Source organism: Caenorhabditis briggsae (genome assembly GCF_000004555.2).
Source record: "Caenorhabditis briggsae complete genome, chrX, whole genome shotgun sequence".
Classification (NCBI taxonomy): domain Eukaryota; kingdom Metazoa; phylum Nematoda; class Chromadorea; order Rhabditida; family Rhabditidae; genus Caenorhabditis; species Caenorhabditis briggsae.
The window spans coordinates 12,058,967-12,074,220 of record NC_013491.2 but is presented as its reverse complement, the minus strand read 5'-3'; the positions used below and the strand labels follow the sequence as shown (position 1 = coordinate 12,074,220).

The 15,254-nt window shown below is 37.2% G+C and overlaps 5 protein-coding genes across 5 annotated transcripts; 3 read left to right on the top strand and 2 right to left on the bottom strand.

Annotated features, from left to right (window-relative positions):
- Positions 1-1,342: 1,342 nt before the first annotated feature.
- Positions 1,343-5,498, bottom strand: CBG10850 (the record flags this gene model as incomplete). Its single annotated transcript, XM_002644865.1, has 7 exons — positions 1,343-1,444; positions 1,497-1,655; positions 2,802-2,984; positions 3,063-3,140; positions 3,336-3,476; positions 3,520-3,579; positions 5,439-5,498. The coding sequence occupies 7 exons, from the start codon at positions 5,496-5,498 to the stop codon at positions 1,343-1,345; spliced, it is 783 nt and encodes a 260-aa protein (XP_002644911.1).
- Positions 5,499-6,746: 1,248 nt separating this feature from the next.
- Positions 6,747-8,418, bottom strand: Cbr-cpr-6 (the record flags this gene model as incomplete). Its single annotated transcript, XM_045239859.1, has 8 exons — positions 6,747-6,789; positions 6,867-7,084; positions 7,139-7,432; positions 7,455-7,796; positions 8,005-8,103; positions 8,149-8,243; positions 8,292-8,367; positions 8,416-8,418. 8 exons carry the CDS (start codon positions 8,416-8,418, stop codon positions 6,747-6,749), a joined length of 1,170 nt encoding a protein of 389 aa, XP_045094380.1.
- Positions 8,419-10,234: 1,816 nt separating this feature from the next.
- CBG10848 lies at positions 10,235-11,638 on the top strand (the record flags this gene model as incomplete). The annotated part of the gene is made up of 5 exons (XM_002644863.1): positions 10,235-10,331; positions 10,429-10,553; positions 10,601-10,692; positions 10,753-10,874; positions 11,445-11,638. 5 exons carry the CDS (start codon positions 10,235-10,237, stop codon positions 11,636-11,638), a joined length of 630 nt encoding a protein of 209 aa, XP_002644909.1.
- An 889-nt stretch (positions 11,639-12,527) lies between these two features.
- On the top strand, positions 12,528-13,175 carry CBG10847 (the record flags this gene model as incomplete). The annotated part of the gene is made up of 4 exons (XM_002644862.1): positions 12,528-12,618; positions 12,664-12,841; positions 12,889-13,027; positions 13,074-13,175. 4 exons carry the CDS (start codon positions 12,528-12,530, stop codon positions 13,173-13,175), a joined length of 510 nt encoding a protein of 169 aa, XP_002644908.1.
- A 1,015-nt stretch (positions 13,176-14,190) lies between these two features.
- On the top strand, positions 14,191-14,711 carry Cbr-ttr-6 (the record flags this gene model as incomplete). Its single annotated transcript, XM_002644861.1, has 3 exons — positions 14,191-14,271; positions 14,320-14,392; positions 14,440-14,711. 3 exons carry the CDS (start codon positions 14,191-14,193, stop codon positions 14,709-14,711), a joined length of 426 nt encoding a protein of 141 aa, XP_002644907.1.
- Between the last annotated feature and the right edge of the window lie 543 nt (positions 14,712-15,254).

Here is a 15,254-nt window from a genome sequence, read left to right as displayed (position 1 = left end):
TTATTCTTGTTAGCGATGAACATTGCAGCCGAGAGTTTATTTAAAGTTGCATCGTCGGTCTAAACTGTTTTTTTTTTGACTGAATGCATGGACCTTTGCTACCGTATCTCGAAATTATTTTACCCTGACATAACTTTGAATTCTTTTTTACTTTAAAAGGAAATTCGGCTGATATAAGTATCCGTAGGAAACGGATAAAAGAGAACATTGGTTTTGAGATAAAAATAAATTTCGAGATACGGTACCAAAGGCGCATGTATACATTCAAAAAGCAAAAATCAATGTTTTAGCTGGTGGACCAGCGATACGTCATTAAGATAAATTTTGGATCACAAGGTTCATCGCCGCAGTTGTCAAAATAAAAATTGAATAGAGCAATCCCTATTCAATTTTTCAAAAGCCTCCGTATTTGTTTTTCTTACATTTAGTTGCTCAAAAAAATTTCTAGTAATTTTTTAAAAGGATTTTCAGTTCAAATTTGCAGAAAATATCGTTTTGAAAAAAAAATGTTTTTCTGACTTTTCGAGTAGATACTCAGAGAAAGAGGGCGGTGAAGTCTATTTCCGAACTCATTTCCGGACCCGACGTGAGATAATATTCTTCTGATGGTCGTCATCAAAATCGATAGTACAAAATATTTTTGTTTTTTTTTGGGATTTTCTAAACAGAGTACGATTCCTAAATTAAAACATTTTCTGACAAATGTGTTCTGAAATTATTTGCTGTCATGTTTTTTGTCGGTTCTAGGAATCTCATCAATCCTTGAAGTTTATCAAACCATAATATAATTTTTGGATTTCCTTTTCTCAGAGTTCATTTGCACTATTCCTACTAAATCGCAAGACTGGATGTACTTTTTCTTTTCTCCCACTCTGAAAAATAATCCTTTTGTTGACTTCTGGAACGTTTTTATAGTTGTATAGTTGTGACACCTTAATGCACTATTAAATACAAAAACATATTTTTCATCCGGGAAAAAAAGAATTTCGGAAAAATAATATTAATGCAGAAACGAGCCGAAGGGGTCGGTACAGTAAAACGATTTTAATTCAATGTGATTTGTAGTACGGTTTTTGGGAAGGTGGGGGTAACTCGTTCAAAAATATTATGAAAAATGGAAGAACACGAAATGATGTACAAACTATATGAAGTTTGAAAATTTAGGAAAAAAAGGAACGTTGAGAGGAATGGATGGAGGATAAGTGTAGATCAGCGGTTTTAAAAAAAGGTGAAGAAAAAAAGATGGTGTTCAGATGAGATGATGAAGAAGAATAAAGAGTATTCTGGAAGCTCATCAGTTTCCATAATTCCTGGGCGCCAAATAATCCATAACCAAATTGCATTAGACTATTGTCTCCTTGTTTTCTGTCACGTGGGAGTTGCCAAAAAAAGCGGTGATAATACCTTCGGAAACGAATAGTCCGCATGAGAGAAGTGAGAAAATCTGGAAGAAAAACAGATGCATTTTGGTTTTTTCAAAAAACAATATGTCTTACTCCAGCCAAAGCCCATCCGTTTATTGCACATTGTGAGCTCATATCCGACATACTGTATGAAATGAAATACTCGTCAAGCCACGGGCATGTGGAATAATGCATTTCCAATCCAAAAACAAACAGCGTGAATGGAACAGCCCCAAAGGAATAGCACATGTTCTGAAAAAAACTTTAACGATTTTTAAAACATTAGCAATATTTTATTAATTGACAAATTTTCAATATCTCCCACAGTAACCGAGATAATTGTGCTCAAAGTTGGCTTATAGGGCGGATTTCAATAAAACGAAATATACGGAAATTATATTTTTCTACGACAAACGCAAGTTTTTTTTCCCAAATTCGAAGAACCCAAAAGGATTGGTTTAATAATGTATAAAATTCAATAATGCCTTTAAATAACTCAGTTTTCTCAAAATCTTAAAGGAGGCGAGACAGCAAAAAATTTGGGGGACAGTTTGGGGGACGAAATCGCACCGCGCTTATGTAGGCCATCGGTCGGCACCCGTGTTTGCGCCTCCGTAGCTCAGCCGGTAGCGGCGCTGTACCCCTGAGCCGCCTGTCATGAGTTCAACTCCTCGTGGGGGTTCTTTATGCAAAATATCAGGAAAACTTTTTTTTTTTATGTCTGGCCTCCTTTAATAAAAAATTTACGAGACTTGGAAAAAATTGGCGATTTCACAAATTTACATCAAATCGCAATTAGAGAGTTATTCTGAAAACTAGGACAATAGAATAATATTTCAAAAACCTAATTTCATTCATTGTTCAGTTTTACTTATGTATTTTGATTTCTGTTTTTTTGAGGAATTGTAATTTCATCTTAATACTGGAAAAAAACTATATTTTGTCTGATAATTGCATTTGCAGTTATCAGACACTATTTCCAGGTTTTTTGGATTATCCGATTCAATAAAAGTAGAACAAGCATCTAATTGAACATTGTTCTCTCGTTTTTGTCAATCTCAACACAAAAATTAATATTCGGAAACCCCTCAAAATTTTTTCACATCTCTCAGAAACCTGAACCGACTCATTTGCGTTCCCATATTTCTTTCCCATGTTCCACATTTTCAACAAGCAAAAGCCCATGTGTCCTTTTTCTTTTCTCCTGCTTTGCATGTCAAACAAAGCCAATTTATTCCCCCTAATTACAGCTCAGAAAACAAGGAACCGACGACATTCTCTTTCTCTCTCACACTTGCTCGCTATTCGTTAGAAATAGGGACGCTGTGCGTGTGTACGTGGGCACCAAATGCCAATTAGTGAGGGGCGGGGGGGGGGGGGGGGGGGGGGTAACCTAACCGTGATTCTGGAGATGGAGATTCCACATAAATGCAGAAGTTGAAGGAAGAATGTGGAGAATAGCAAGAACACAGTGATGCAAGCCGATAGATATTGACCGCTTAGGCGGAGGTAGACAAACGTTTCCGGGAGCTCATCATTCGACGAATCGTATGTCCATTTGTCAGCCGTTAACATCAAATCCTATAACTATTATTTTTGTCTTTTTTGATTATTATAAGCCAAATGAACAAAACAGTGAAAAACAAAGACAAATAATACCTGGTAACGCCCATCTTTTTGTACTTGATATTTCCCGAATCCCGAGAACAGTAATATGTTAATGAGCAGGAGAAGAATCTGAAATCAAAATGTTTGGCTCTAGAGTGCTTCGGTCCCTCATTCCTGATAACCACATTTTGTGATGTTAAAAATTGAATAGAAATGTGTTCATTGAATCGGATTAGTTTTATCATAATCAAATAAATCTGCTTTATCCACTCATTGGATTTTTGATAGACACTCAATGTTGACATCATAAATTGTCACACTCACTGTGTTTGCCACCCTTATTGAAAACGTGATTTTGATAGCACTGATGTCATCGTTCCGCCGTGTTTCCACTTCTGATTCAAGAGCCTGAGCCACCAGAATCAGCCTGTTCAATGTTCCAGTTGAGACTTTGCGATCGGTGACCTAAAAACTTTTATGGGAATATTTCTGAAATTAGAACACAAACCTCCATTTTAGTTTTCGAAGACGAAGCGACTGCCGGAACGCTGCTGGATTTGCACGCGGTCTGAAAGGAGAAAATGAAAACAGGGATGATGAAAAAAAGAGAGTGGGATGTTCAAGAAGGATTTTTGAAAAATCGTATAGATCGTCGATTTCCAAAAACAAAGCCAACCGGGGATTTAAAGAGGACATCTCGTCTTCTAAAAGTGTATATATCATTTTAGAGCCGTCCCTTTTCGTAGGCGGTGGCCCAGAAAATGGCGTGCGCCTTCGTGATTCGTACCCTCCTGTCAACGGGGGAGAACAAAAAGAAATTAACGGCGGAATAAATGGGAGCTCGTAATAATGGTCCGACGAGGGTCAATGGAAGTGGAAACTAAAAGGGAGTAGCTTCTGGTCAACAATAAATAGAAACAATTTCAGAAGAGTTTAAAAATTTGAAAAAAAAAAACTAATTTTCACTTGATATCAACAATGTGTGTTTGATATTTAAAAACACAGTTTAATTGAAACTTTGGCAAAATTTAAGGTTTGAATTCAACAACAAAAACCTGACTCTTAAGCCTAAATTATTCTACAAGAGCATCCGACCTTTGAAGTGACATAGTGGAAGCTTCCTTCAGACAACGCCAAAAACTTCATTGTGAAAATTGTATTATCTGACTAATGTAAATGCTCGGTGAACACAGAAAAAAGGGATAAACTTTTTCACTCTTTCTCTACCCTCCATGACTAATTCACAAAGTACGCGATGCTGAAAATCAAAGAAAGAGCTTTTTGTAGGAGCAAGAAAAATCATTCGACCTTTTTTAAATAAAATTCTATGTCCCAAAGCGGGGGGTCACAACTTGTCAATCCCCGTTAAGAGACCAAGTGACTGAGAAGACCATTTGCTCGTCTCGTCAAAATAGACAACAGGGTGGGCAATCCGTCCCCGGGATAGGAAAGTAAGAGGATGGGAGGAAAAGAAAGAAGCCGCATGAAAATTTACGCGATTCGCTTTTTTTCCTAAGATTTCCTTCTACTTAGCGGTCGATTATGTCAAGATAACTGAAAACTAGGTCTGAATTTAGAGAATATGTGCTGAAAAGTTATTATCATGCAAAAAAAATGGGGAAGAAAAAGTGCACGTTGAATAATTGACTTCATAAAGTTTTAATGAAAAAGCAAGGAGTTGGGAGAGGATGTGTTATAAAAAAACTTGGTAGAATTGAAAGAAAAAAAGAAGAAGCAAAAAAAAGCAAATAGACGAAGATTAATGGAAAATTGAGGAAAAAACTAGTAGAAAATTGTTGCGCAGCTCAATATTCTGAATATAAGAAGAGGGGAAAAAACTAAACTTGTCATTTTCAGCCAACAACAATGTCGTAAAAAACTGGTGGGGTTAATCAAAAAATACTGAAAAGATATGACGTTTCTGCTCAATCGGGTTTCTTTTTCCATTTTGCCCACTGTAAAACAAATAGAATCACCCTGATAAAAAAATTGAAGATATAAAAATATATTAGACGTATAAATCTGTTCTCTAAACCACGTTATAATCTTCAAATGACGGAAGAAGAAAACATATATTCAGGATATAAAATCTATTTATAATCGTTTTCCTTGGATTTCTCGGGTCTTACTCAGGATTCAAAATCGTAAAAGGGAAAAGGTGTAAATGAGTTATAATATTCTGAGTTCAGTAATCATGGACTGAAATGTTTTAATCTATTTTGCACCTGCGCCATCATATACTCTGAAAACGACTAACGCTAAACTGAAAGGAATTCGGAACCTTGTTGACTTAACAAAGCTAGAAAAAATCTTAAAGTTAAATTTTTTTCTGGAACCAAAACAGAATTACATGTCTGCAGGACCTGACTCACTTGTAGTAGAAGAAAAAAAAGAGAAAAAAGTTTTGATTAAAACCACAAGATTCACCTTGCTCACAATCTTCTCCATATTACAGTACTCCTTGTCCATTGTCACTTGCTTTTTCATCCTCATAGACAGATTTGCTAAGCACTATTGAGCTAGCCTTCCTGAAAACAAAGAATAAAATAAGGTTAATTTTCAGAACATTTTGTGAACGATAATGGAATGCGTACATAACAAGTGTAATCGCGTTTCCTTTTATTTATCAAAACAGGAAAAAATACAAAATAAATATGGGATTTCTAGAGAAAAAAACAAAGAAAGAAACGATGAATAATATGAACTAACTCCAATATGAAATCAAATGGAAATATGAAGAGGGTGAAAAGGAGAAGAAGCGCAGCTTCCGTTGGAATCACGGCCTGAGGAAAACAAAAATGTATAAAAAAACTGAATATAATAGCAGGTGGGATGGGGACAAAGTAGAAAACAGAAGAGAAGAGCATATAAACAATGCGAACCCTTCAAAGGGGATGGCTAATGAGTACACTGTTAATAATGAACAGGTACAAAGATTCTGAGAAGACGAAAAAAATTGCCATAAAAAAATTGCCTTGCCATAATCCAATACTAACAAATTATCTCAAATCACTGAATCCCCTCCACGATCTTGTGATTCGCCTGTGACGATGCATGGATTGAGGAGGGAGGCAAAAAGAAGAAGAAAAAGCCGAGAGGGAGGTGAAGCGGCATCCTATGAGCAATCCCGTGGAACACTCCAATCCAAACGGCGTATTTCATATTTTATCCGGCTTCATTCTTCCTCTCTCGATCACTCGCGACAAAACAATATACTAATACCTGGCTGTGAAGAGATTATCATAATCCTTCTCCCATCCTCGGTTGCCTTGGTGCACATATCAAATTTCTCATCCGCGTTATCAATCTTCCACGCCAATCTCATCCCACATGTTTTGAGAGTCCTGTCATATCCACAAGCCTTTTTTCCGGTCGCTTTTTGATCGATTAACATTAAGGGCTTCCGTCTCATAATGACTGGGAGAAAAAAAAACTGAAGAAGTTTCAAAAGACAATTGAGAGCAAAATGAACGAAATCTGGGTCCGAGCACGAGGACTCTGTGACTCTCGAAATGAAAACATTTGGCTGAACCGGAACTGAGCGCAGAATCCCAAATGTTTTAGCGGAGAGCAGTGGAGAGTTGTGTGTTCCAGTTGAACTACGATCATTCGTGTATACAAATCTAATAAGTAAACAGAAATATCATTTATTAGAGGGAAAAATAAGCAATTGGATTAAAATATTCGTTTATACATATATTAAAAAAAGAAAAAATATGGTTGCAAAAACTTGAATCAGTTGTCGACTTCATGGTAGTGAGCGTGGCGGCGATGATGTCTGGAAATATGAATTTCCGGTGGGATCACAATAAACTACATCATACAAACTCCAGGAACGAAAATCAAATACTTTACCTGCTGAGTCTAGAAGAGACACTATTAAGTTTTGGGATTCCTCCAACAACTCCAGATTCAATTCCGCACTCGTCGACTCCTCTAAGGATACGGAAGAATCCATCCTCTCCCCAGTCAGTGTTCCATGAGTTGGCACATGTCCAGTATGGAATTCCATCTTCGATTCCCCATCCAATAAGCTTCACGGCATGTCCTCCTCCAAGCTTTCCTCCGGTGTGCTGAAAAAATATTATTCACCTTCTTATCAGAACCATTTTGTATCCTATTCTTACCACATAGACTCCTCCGTCATAGTTCAAGAAGTCTTCGTAGACCTCGAAAGCGATCTCAAGTGGTCCATGCGTCATCAACTCCTTCTGGATGGCCTCGACATCATCTTTGACTCCGTAAGCGCTGTGTCCGTAGAATTTGTCTTCGGAATATGTCTTGTCAGTGTAGTCGGCAATACATTTCTTCTCGCACTTTGGAGTTGGGTACAAATCGTGTGGGCATGGGTCAAAGTGAGTCTTCTTGGAGTGATGCTCACATGGTGGGAATGGGTATGGCTGAAATGTCAATATTGGAAACTGACTTTCATGGAAAAATTACCTTGCATCCACTGTTGGCGGTGTAGTTGGAACCGGTGACGATTCCATCCTTCACCCAGTAACGCCAGGCAGCCAACGGATCTCCTCCGTTGCATCCGAATCCACAACTCCTGCAGCAACTGAGAAGGTCGTCAGCAGAAAGCGAGACTTGGAGTTCTCCATGAGAAGCAATGCAGATGCGGTCGGACATAGCTTCAACAGCTCCGAATGCCCAGCAGGATCCACAGCTGGATTGATCTCTGATGTTGCGGATGGATTGGCATTTTGGCCAGTTCTCACGAGAATCGAAACTCTCTGGGATGTCCAAGTCGAGGTCTTTGGTCTTGGAAAGGTGTTGCTTTCCCTGAAATTTCCTTTTTTGCCCCATTCACGTATTTTTCTTACTCGCTCTACTCTTCAGGTTGTCAGTCTGTGTCAACAACGTGACTATTTGAATATACGATTAGCGTGAATGATCACCTGATTTTTTTCTTTCTATTCAATAACTTTAATAACTTCAATCTATTTCTGTCAGGTCATAAAAACAATTGACGCTTTGAATGTGCACTTACCTTGACAGAAAGTCTGACATGGTTGACGCCCATCAATCCCCACTTGGCCTTGTCGTCGGTTTCTCCATAAACGGAGGTGAAACGTTTTTGTTTCTTGGCCTAAAAATTCAGAATTTCTGGAATACTATTGGAAAAACCGTTTACGGTCCACAAATTCTGGTTATCATTGATGTAGTCGATCAACTCATCTCCTTCAAGTTCTGCGGCGTCAGAGTCGATTTCGCGGTTGCGGTACTTGTCTGAAAACTCAAATATTCTAGAATGTTTTAGAGCACCTACAGCATTACCAAGGACAGACTCAACGTTGTCATTGCAAGCGCAATAGACGGTTGCTGCCAGGCAGCAGAGGAGAAGTAACGTCTTCTGAAATCATACTCGGATTTTGATCATCGCGAACTTTGAAAAACTTACCATTCTAGCGTCGACGGTCAGCGTGTTGCTCGCAAATTGTCGTCGCTTGCCTGATCGTCTTTATCAGTATGCTTTTATAGAACATGTTTTCGTTATCAACTTTGTTAGCCCTGTGCACCACGTCGATAAGCGGGGCATGCATTGGTCGACGTCCATCATCACCAGTGTCAGGGTACATCCTAGGACCGGTCAAGTGTCCTGTGATGGCGCGACGTGTGACACTCGGTGATAAACGTTTGAACTGTGTGGCGGGAAACCTTTTTACGATAGCAGGAATTCTGGAATGTTCTGGAACGGTTTTTTTTCCTTAGCAGGGATCTTTTTTCAAAACGTGCACATCATCATAGTCATGTGACACTAAAGAATCAGGTGTCAGTTTCGAAATTCGAACTGACAATCATCCATAAAACCTTCAAATGTGCTTAATGAAAACGACAATCAAACTGGATACCACTGAAATTGAGAAAAAGAAATTAAATGGGGCGAAAAGGAAAAAAAACTTTTTTGTTCAATAGGGGTTACTGAAATTCGTTTGTGGAAAAGATTATTGAAATCAAGAAAAAATACGAAAATCGAAAATTATGATTGTAACCTCGAGCTTTCAGAATGAAAAATAATATTTTTTAAATTGTCGTTTTGAAAAATGAATCTTGAAAAATAAGAGAAATGAATCAAAGATAACAAAAGAGATCTAGATTGAAAACTTACATTGACAAAACTTTTTGTAAACTTCCAGTTTTTTTATTAATGAAAATCTCTTTTCGATCTGTTTTTGTACTGGAAACGTGACAAAGAGGTATCTTTCCAAAATCGGTAATTAGCGGAAAAGCTGGGAACAAAAAAATTTTTTGAATGCTGGGAACTAAAAAAATTGAAAGCTGGGAACTAAAAAAAATTTTTTGAATGATCAACTGAAAAATACGCTGTTTAAAATCTGAATACGTTTTTTTTAAATTTCAGGCACCCTTTCAATATCCGTTCCAAATTAAAAACTTCCCCCAGTAAAATTTCTTTCCAATTTTTACCTCAAGAATTATTTCTCGCTGGAACTCCCTTCCCCAATCAGCCTTCTCAGTCTTTAAGAAATTGCTTCTCAAGAATCTTCTTTAAGAACTAACCTGTTTTATGTAAATCTGACCCCATTTTTAATTTTAAATTAACCATTTACTGTATATTCATTATATCAATGGCTTCGACCATTTATCAAAAAATGTATAATTAAATTGAACGGTACACTACATATTTAGTTTACACACACATTTTTTTTATGCTCCGATCAATGAAGCAAAAACCAAGACTTATTCGATTGCTCAGTTCCTACCAAACTTCAATTTGTAGACTGCAATTTGTTGGTAATGAACTTCATCCTGTTTTTCTATTCTCCCAACTTATTTTATTTTATTTTTCACGGAATACAACAATTTTCAGTTCAAGAAACCAAATGAGTTTAATTAGCGTGCACAACCAAACTTTTCTCTGTTTTTAATTGGAACTATCTTAATTGAGCGTTTCCGTTTCAGCTTGTTTAATAAATCCCGCCCCTTATACGAATAAACCTCACTTTGAAAATTTAGTACCCAACTTCAGAATCTAGCCGTACTTTTCGCTGCGTTTGGTAAGTCAATAACTGTTACAGAGTGACCGAATGATGAAAGAAAGAGCCGGAAAAATCGACCGAACCGGCAATAGTGAACCGCATAAATCATTGATAATGGCAGTGAGCTGATAGCGAATTGTTTCACACCCTCAAAACATTCATTTTGGACTTTGAAGTGTAAAATTATAAGTTAAATTATTATTTTCTGTTTTCAGTTCTACAATGGCAGTATTGCCTGAGAACAATGTGATGAGATACTGCTCACTAGTGGCTACCATCATTGGGATTGCTCTCACAGCCACATCGTTATTCACAGATCGTAGGTTTTATAAATATAATGATATAAAATCTGAGAATTTTGAAATTCAAATTGCGATTAAATCAATTTTTAATTTTGAAAAATTCCCAACTCACAGATTGGATTGACGTCGAAGTGATTAATCCAAAAGGTCACAATCTCTATTTACATCGTGGTCTGATGCAATGGGTCTGCATAAACCAAAAAGACATCAGCGATCGCCATTGTATCGCCAAATATCCGGTAATCTCCTCCTTTTATTGTGAATATCACTATTTTCCACATTTCAGCTGTACCCGGGATGGCTGAAATCAGTTTTCGCATGCATGTGCATCGGTCTGGGTACACAAAGTCTTCTTTGTATCTGTGCTATAATTTCACTGTAAGTACTGGTCAAACTGCGGTCATCTAATACCATTAAGTGTTATCTTTTTCTTTCCAGGTTCATGAAACGCGGAAAAATGTACATTTCGGTTGTGTGCACTGCTTTGTCGTTCACTAGCTTTCTTCTGATCACGATATCAATTGGGATCTTTAGCGGACAAGCGAAACCTGTATATTTTGGTAAGTTGAGGTCCCTGGTTCATCTTATGTTCTTTCAACAAGATTCTTTCAACAAGATTACCTGAGATCTTTTGGAAGAGATGTGTGAATTATTTTTCTGGATTTCTCCCTCTAAGCGATCGCAAATATTTTTCTCATATTTTTCACAAATCGTAAGCGATCAAAAAGAGTCGCCGACCGGTAGGTCATGAGCAATTGTTTTTCAAACGCTAGTTGATCACAGATCGCAATAGACTCTTCCGCAAATAAATTTCAGAAATATAACAAACGTGTTTCTTACCTATCTAGAAGAAAACAGTTGTTTGTTTTATTGCAGAGAGATGGCAGTTGTGAAATGTGTTTATTTGTTTACCTGGGATTACACGAAAAAAGTTTACACACTTTTTTTTACTGGTAGACCAAAAAGTTTTCGATTGACGTAATTCTTTAATAATTGTTATATGTTTAGTAAACATTTTATTGAAACAAAGAAGGAAAAGAGCCACTTGAGACAAAACAGGAGTGCCCTCAAATCTTCATGCTTTGCTGCTAAAATTTGCTAAAATTGGAAATCATATTTTTAATTTTTAGAAACCTACGTATACAAGGGTCTTACCGTATTCTGCCACCTCGGATGGTCCTACTGGCTCAGCGTGGGTGTAATCATCATCTCAATCCTATGCACATCACTTGAGACCGTCCAAATCTTCCTCAACAGCAATATGGGATACACTTCATCCACCCTTCCTCCAGAAGCAATGGCCACTTGGAAATACACAATGTAAATAGAATTGTGCGCGACGAAGTTCATGCAACTTACTCATCTTTTTCCTAATTTTTTTCCTTCGTGACAGACATTTCTTGTGTCATTCTATCAGATTTTTTTCCTTCATTTCCCTATTTCCATTTTCCTCTATTTGTATCAATCTTTCTATGCATCACGATCTTCTCTTAGTAACGACTTGATGGAGTCAACGTTTTTCATTGTGTTTGTGGAGTTCTTATTTCTTTGAAGCGGCAAAAAAGGCGAATGAGATGATTCAGCATTTTCTTGAAAGTGAATAAATCAACATTGATTCAGTGAACTATAATACATATATATTTTTGTATACAAAGTCATGGGAGAGCAAACTATCGGAAAACTGTACTGTGAGGGATTTTTTCTTCGCCGCGAAGAGCAGTCCATCACCGTCTCATGATTTCACAGAAAGTAAACAAGGAGGCGGACATCTTGGAAAAGAAGAACTGTATTCAAATATAAGGATCGAAAAGAAACTATGAGCAGTTTAGTCTTTCTGGAAAAGTCGGAACAGTTGCTTTCTCTGGAAATGGTCGTTTTTTTGTTTTATTTTTTCTTAAGTTTGGTTTCTGTTTGCAATATCCGTGCAACTCAGTAAAAACTTTTATCGAACAAAGTGAAAGGTTCTCATCATGTGGGTTGGTCCTTCCCCTTAGATGAACAAATTAGGTTAACCAGTTCTTTTAGTTTTTTAGTTTGACGTGAAACAAAAAAGTTTCAAACCACAAACTTCCCTGATCACAAAAAACTACCCATCTGAAATTTACTAAGTAAAAATGAAGTAAGTATTTTATAATATCTTCTTACCGTATTTTCTTACTCTTTGTATAGCCTCAGAAAGATTTCACAGAGAGATTTAATTTTTCAGACAAAATATGCATCACCATCATCATCACGCACCATTCGCCATTGCTGGCTTACTAATAATTGTAACTGTTCTGACTGGAGTGGCAACATTCACAAATTGTTAGCACTACATTCACAGTTCACTTATAATTTTGAAAATTTCAGATTGGGGAGTTGCAAAAACCGGAAATCTATCAGGAAACATGGGAATTTACCATTGGGGAGCAGCAAATGCCAACAGACTTTTTCAAAGAAGCCCAGGATGGTTGCAATGTGTTGTTGTATGTCAATTGATGGCATTCTCTTTCGAACTCCTCTTCTGTCTATTGGTCATTCCGGCAATGTAAGTTATAGGTGTTTAACTTTACGTTTTTAATCCTAAATTTTCAGCCTATTCCGACGAATGATGCCTGTACATGCGGCATGTACTCTACTCTCCCTGATTATTTTCCTTCTCCTTCTGATATCCATCATTGTTTTTGGAGCCGGCATCAACGGCTATACGTTGAACGGAATTATTCCATTGAAGGTTAGAATGTAAGAATCAACTTCAAAATCGAACAGGCCACTTACAGGTCGGATGGTCCTGGGGTATTTCACTCGCTGCTACGATCCTAGCACTAGTGATGTTCTTGGTGTCTGCAAGTTCAACAGGATATGGAGTCTATTATCGATAAATTAATCGTTTTTTTGTGTTAAAATTATATTTGGAAAATGACAAAATTGGAATAAAAATGACAAACTCTTGGATTTTTTCACATCTGATATAAATAATAACCCGAAAAGGTTAAGGCGAATCTTTTGTTTTGAAGAACATCTCTAGATATATTTATAATCCTATATTCAGTTTTTAGATTATATCTCTATTTTCAGTTTTGTTCCTACTTGTAACGGGCCTTTCTCAACTTTTTAGAGCTCGACCCGGCGGTCTCGACGGTTGATAGAACTTAAAAAAATATGATTTTCATAGCAAGTAAATTATTTTCTTGATATCATCAAAACTTTCTGAAGCAATAAAAATTAGGACAGAAAAAAAACACTTAAACTAGGAAAAAATTATGCTAACAGGACCGAGTCATGGCAGGCTGAGCCTTCATTTTACAGGTATGGGTCTTTTCATAACTTGACATTCCCAAACCGGTTGTAATACAAAAAAATGGTCGCAATTAATTATTCTTCGGTCACAATCTGCGGATTTCGATGGGTCCAAACTACATTTTCTTGTTGATGACTCATTTTCGTGAAACACGTTTTCACTCGAACAGACAGCCGGTGTTTTTTTTTGGGTGACGAATTCTCACATCAATACTTCATAAATCTCTCAACAAATTCAAAAAAGCACGATTTCACAAGTTTTTCATACGACTGTTGATGCTTTATCCATTGATTTCTTGCCCTCTGACTCATCAACTTCTTTTGTTTTCTTCGTATTTTGCCAGTGATGAGCAGCTGCCCTCGGAGAAGATCTCACCATGTTACACTGTGGACCCTCATAAAAAGAACATTGAAAACACTGGCGGGCAGATCCTCTCAGAGACGCGATTCGTCTTCTGGGCCAACCTTCTTCTCTTCCAACATTCTTCCTCATTCAATGTAATTGTCAGAGACCGCCAGTTATCTCACACTGATGAAGCTCTGTTTTGTGACTTTTTGTTTTTTTTTCTCATTGAATATCTATCTTAATTTTTAGATATGCGTTCTCTCGTGATCATTGTTGCTCTTTTTGGAGTGGCCGCCTCCATTGAGATGTTCGGTCGCGATCAGTCTTCTGCTGTAAGTTTTGAAGATATCACTTACTCCAAAATAATTAAATTTGTTCAGGTACGTGGAAAATTGATTTGCGATCAACGACCGGCTGCTGGAGTCTTGGTGAAGCTCTGGGACAAAGATACCTGTATGTTAAGCTTTTAAAATAATGAAACTATGAAAACTAACTTGCAGTGGACTCTGATGATCTCTTGGACTCCGGAACTACTGACGCCAACGGAGACTTCCAACTCGGAGGATGGACTAAAGAATACACCCCAATTGATGTTAAGCTTAACATCTACCACGACTGCAACGACGGAATCAAGCCATGCCAGAGAAAGTTCGGAATCAAGATTCCAGACTCTTACACTTCGTCCGGAAAGGTTCCAAGAAAGGTTTACGACGCTGGAGTCATTCAACTTGCCGGTTCCTATCCAGGAGAGAGCCGTGACTGCATTCACTAAATGGACTTGTTTAATGAACTGTAATACATCGTAACCTCCCTTCATTTAAAAATTTTCTTGAATACTGTTCACTTTCTTTCATAAAAATTATTCAAAACAAAATAACCCTTACGCTATTACAGAAATCCGGCCACCCACCAGTACAAAGTAAAGAAGTTTTTGTAATTGTTTTCGATTTTTTTTTTGAATGAAGTATTTTTATTCCGAGTTTGGTGTCAGATTGTTAATAGAAGACGCATAGAGCTTACAAAAGTACCAAAAAGCTATTGGTGGTGAGCTATAGGCGGTAACAGTCAGATGAGAAAAGGTCTATGAAAAAGTAGGCGGTCAAGGCCGTTTGTCCCTTCAAGTCTTTGAACTTGATCGTCTACTACCCTTTAACAATTGTTTCATTTCTTGAAAGCTTTTTCAACAAGACATCCGCTTTATTATATTTTGAAGTTTTCAAAAATTTAAATTTTTCCTAGAATATACTTTAAAAGCGTACAGACACGCGAAATGTCTTTGCAACCAGTCACGTTATAGCTGATCTAAAGACAAAAT